We start from the raw sequence: 2666 nt of genomic DNA, 5'->3' as shown, positions 1-2666 counted from the left end.
TGTCTTTTGAAAATCATATTTCCCATGTTACAAAAACAGCATTCTTCCATCTTCCAACAGCAGTCTTCCCCAAGATTGTGTAGCCTAGTGAACCAAACTGAGAGACCATTTTGAAGGCTCAGGAAACCTTTGCAGGTGTTTTGAGTTGATTAGATGATTGGCATGTCACCATATTCTAATTTGTTGAGATAGTGAATTGGTGGGTTTTTGTTAAATGTGAGCCAAAATCATCACAATTAAAAGAACCAAAGACTTAAACTACTTCAGTCTGTGTGCATTGAATTTATTTAATACACGAGTTTCACAATTTGAGTTGAATAAATGAACTTTTCCACGACATTCTGATTTATTGAGATGCACCTGTACATAAGAAAGAAAATAAAACAACACAAATGTAGGGTTGCTCTCCTGAAGCAACGCACGCACACACACACACATGCAAAGAATGGTCAGATAGTTAATTGAGGACGCAGCATCGCACCTGAAAGTACAAGACCTTGAACAAGAACATGAACTAAACATGCCTTCATTGCGTGAAACTCTTCTCACATGACTGGCAGTGATATAGCTTCTATCTAGTGTGGACACTCTTATGTCTTTTCAGGTTTCCTAAAATACTGAATGTCTTGTCACAGTGTGAACACTGGTAAGGTTTTTCTCCGGTGTGAACTGTCTGGTGCTGTTTCAGTACATAGAGTGTAAAAAAAGTCTTTCCACACTCCGAGCAAATGTGATCCTTCACACCGCTGTGTCTTTTCTGGTGTACTTTTAAACCATTCAGGTGTCTAAAGCTCTTTGCACACAAAGAACATACGTGAGGCCTCTCCTCTGAGTGAATTTTCAGGTGGTCCTTCAGGGCATCTGGCCTAAAAAATGTTTTACTGCACTGGTCACAGTTATAAATTCTTTCTCTAGAATGAGTGAGCAGATGCACTTTGAAAACACTTGACTTTCTGAAACTCTTCCCGCACTGATCACAGGTGTGCAGGTTTTCTCCCGTGTGGATTTTTATGTGATCATTAAGGATCTGTTTTCGTGTGAAACTTTCCCCGCAGTGATCGCACGAGTGCGGCTTCTCTCCAGTGTGGACTCTCATGTGTTGATCAAGGAGGTGTTTTTGTCTGAACTTCTTTCCACACTGACTGCATGCGTGCCGTTTTTCTCCAGTGGTTATTCTCCAGGGCTTCTCTCCGGCGTGCATTTTTATGTGTGTATTAAGGTTTCCTTTATGTCTGAATTTCCTCCCGCACTGATCACACGCGTACGGCATCGCTCCCGTGTGGATTTTCATGTGATCATTAAAGTTTCCTTTATTTCTGAACTTCTTCCCGCACTGATCACACGCGTGTGGCTTCTCGTCAGTGTGGATTTTACGGTGTTTGGCAAGGTTTGCTTTTTGCCTGAAACTCTTCCCGCACTGATCACAGGTGTGCAGGTTTTCTCCCGTGTGGATTTTTATGTGATCATTAAGGATCTGTTTTCGTGTGAAACTTTCCCCGCAGTGATCGCACGAGTGCGGCTTCTCTCCAGTGTGGACTCTCATGTGTTGATCAAGGAGGTGTTTTTGTCTGAACTTCTTTCCACACTGAGTGCACGCGTGCGGTTTTTCTCCAGTGGTTTTACTCCAGGGCTCCTCTCCTGCGTGGATTCTCATGTGTGTATTAAGGTTTCCTTTATGTCTGAATTTGATTGCCTGAAACTCTTCCCGCACTGATCACAGGTGTGCAGGTTTTCTCCCGTGTGGATTTTTATGTGATCATTAAGGATCTGTTTTCGTGTGAAACTTTCCCCGCAGTGATCGCACGAGTGCGGCTTCTCTCCAGTGTGGACTCTCATGTGTTGATCAAGGAGGTGTTTTTGTCTGAACTTCTTTCCACACTGACTGCATGCGTGCCGTTTTTCTCCAGTGGTTATTCTCCAGGGCTTCTCTCCGGCGTGCATTTTTATGTGTTTATTAAGGTTTCCTTTATGTCTGAATTTCCTCCCGCACTGATCACACGCGTACGGCATCGCTCCCGTGTGGATTTTCATGTGTTCATTAAGGTTTCCTTTATTTCTGAACTTCTTCCCGCACTGATCACACGCGTGTGGCTTCTCGTCAGTGTGGATTTTACTGTGTTTGGCAAGGTTTGCTTTTTGCCTGAAAGTCTTCTCGCACTGATCACACGCGTACGGCTTCATTCCACTGTGAAATTTCATGTGAAGATCAAGACTTTGTTCGCATGAGAAGCTCTCTCCACACTGAGGGCAAGTGAAACATATTTGGGCTCTTGTTTGCAACGAGGGATTCAAGGATGTTTCATCAGTTTTGATGTCATGATGTTTCTTCCCCGCTTCAATCACTTCTTCCATCACGTCTAAAATGAAAAAAATTTAATTATAACATTTTTTTTTCTTTTCATTAAATCATTAAAAATGTCAAAAAGACCAAATGTAAAGGGAAAAAGACGTGAACACTGATACATTAGCAGAGAGTATGATCATTTTGATGGATTAGTTTTAACAGTGTACGCTGATCATTCAATTATTATTTTAATAACATTACAGTCAGAAATATCATGTCTTTGCAGTGAGAGAGAAGTGTTAAATATTTGATGAGCTGCATTTAACATTTTTCAAGTCAGGGTTGTAAAATGTTCAAAATTTAAGTAACATTAGCTATGTTT

At 41.5% G+C, this 2666-nt stretch overlaps 1 protein-coding gene across 2 annotated transcripts; it reads right to left on the bottom strand.

The window, feature by feature from the left end:
• Nucleotides 1-337: 337 nt before the first annotated feature.
• LOC107661930 (gastrula zinc finger protein XlCGF57.1-like) lies at nucleotides 338-2353 on the bottom strand. 2 transcript variants are annotated; one of them, XM_016451725.1, is made up of 2 exons: nucleotides 1694-2353; nucleotides 338-1400 (listed from the first exon to the last, which is right to left on the bottom strand). In XM_016451725.1, the coding sequence occupies exons 1-2, from the start codon at nucleotides 2350-2352 to the stop codon at nucleotides 572-574; spliced, it is 1488 nt and encodes a 495-aa protein (XP_016307211.1). In that variant the 5' UTR covers nucleotide 2353; the 3' UTR covers nucleotides 338-571. The 2 variants fall into 2 exon arrangements, with proteins under 2 accessions (XP_016307211.1, XP_016307212.1); XM_016451726.1 differs by having other exon boundaries at nucleotides 338-1677; nucleotides 1971-2353.
• Between the last annotated feature and the right edge of the window lie 313 nt (nucleotides 2354-2666).

This window comes from Sinocyclocheilus anshuiensis, unplaced genomic scaffold (assembly GCF_001515605.1).
Source record: "Sinocyclocheilus anshuiensis isolate Anshui unplaced genomic scaffold, SAMN03320099.WGS_v1.1 scaffold1040, whole genome shotgun sequence".
In the NCBI taxonomy this organism is placed as follows: Eukaryota; Metazoa; Chordata; class Actinopteri; order Cypriniformes; family Cyprinidae; genus Sinocyclocheilus; species Sinocyclocheilus anshuiensis.
Note: the sequence above shows the minus strand (reverse complement) of the source record. Positions and strands in the feature narration are given on the sequence as shown.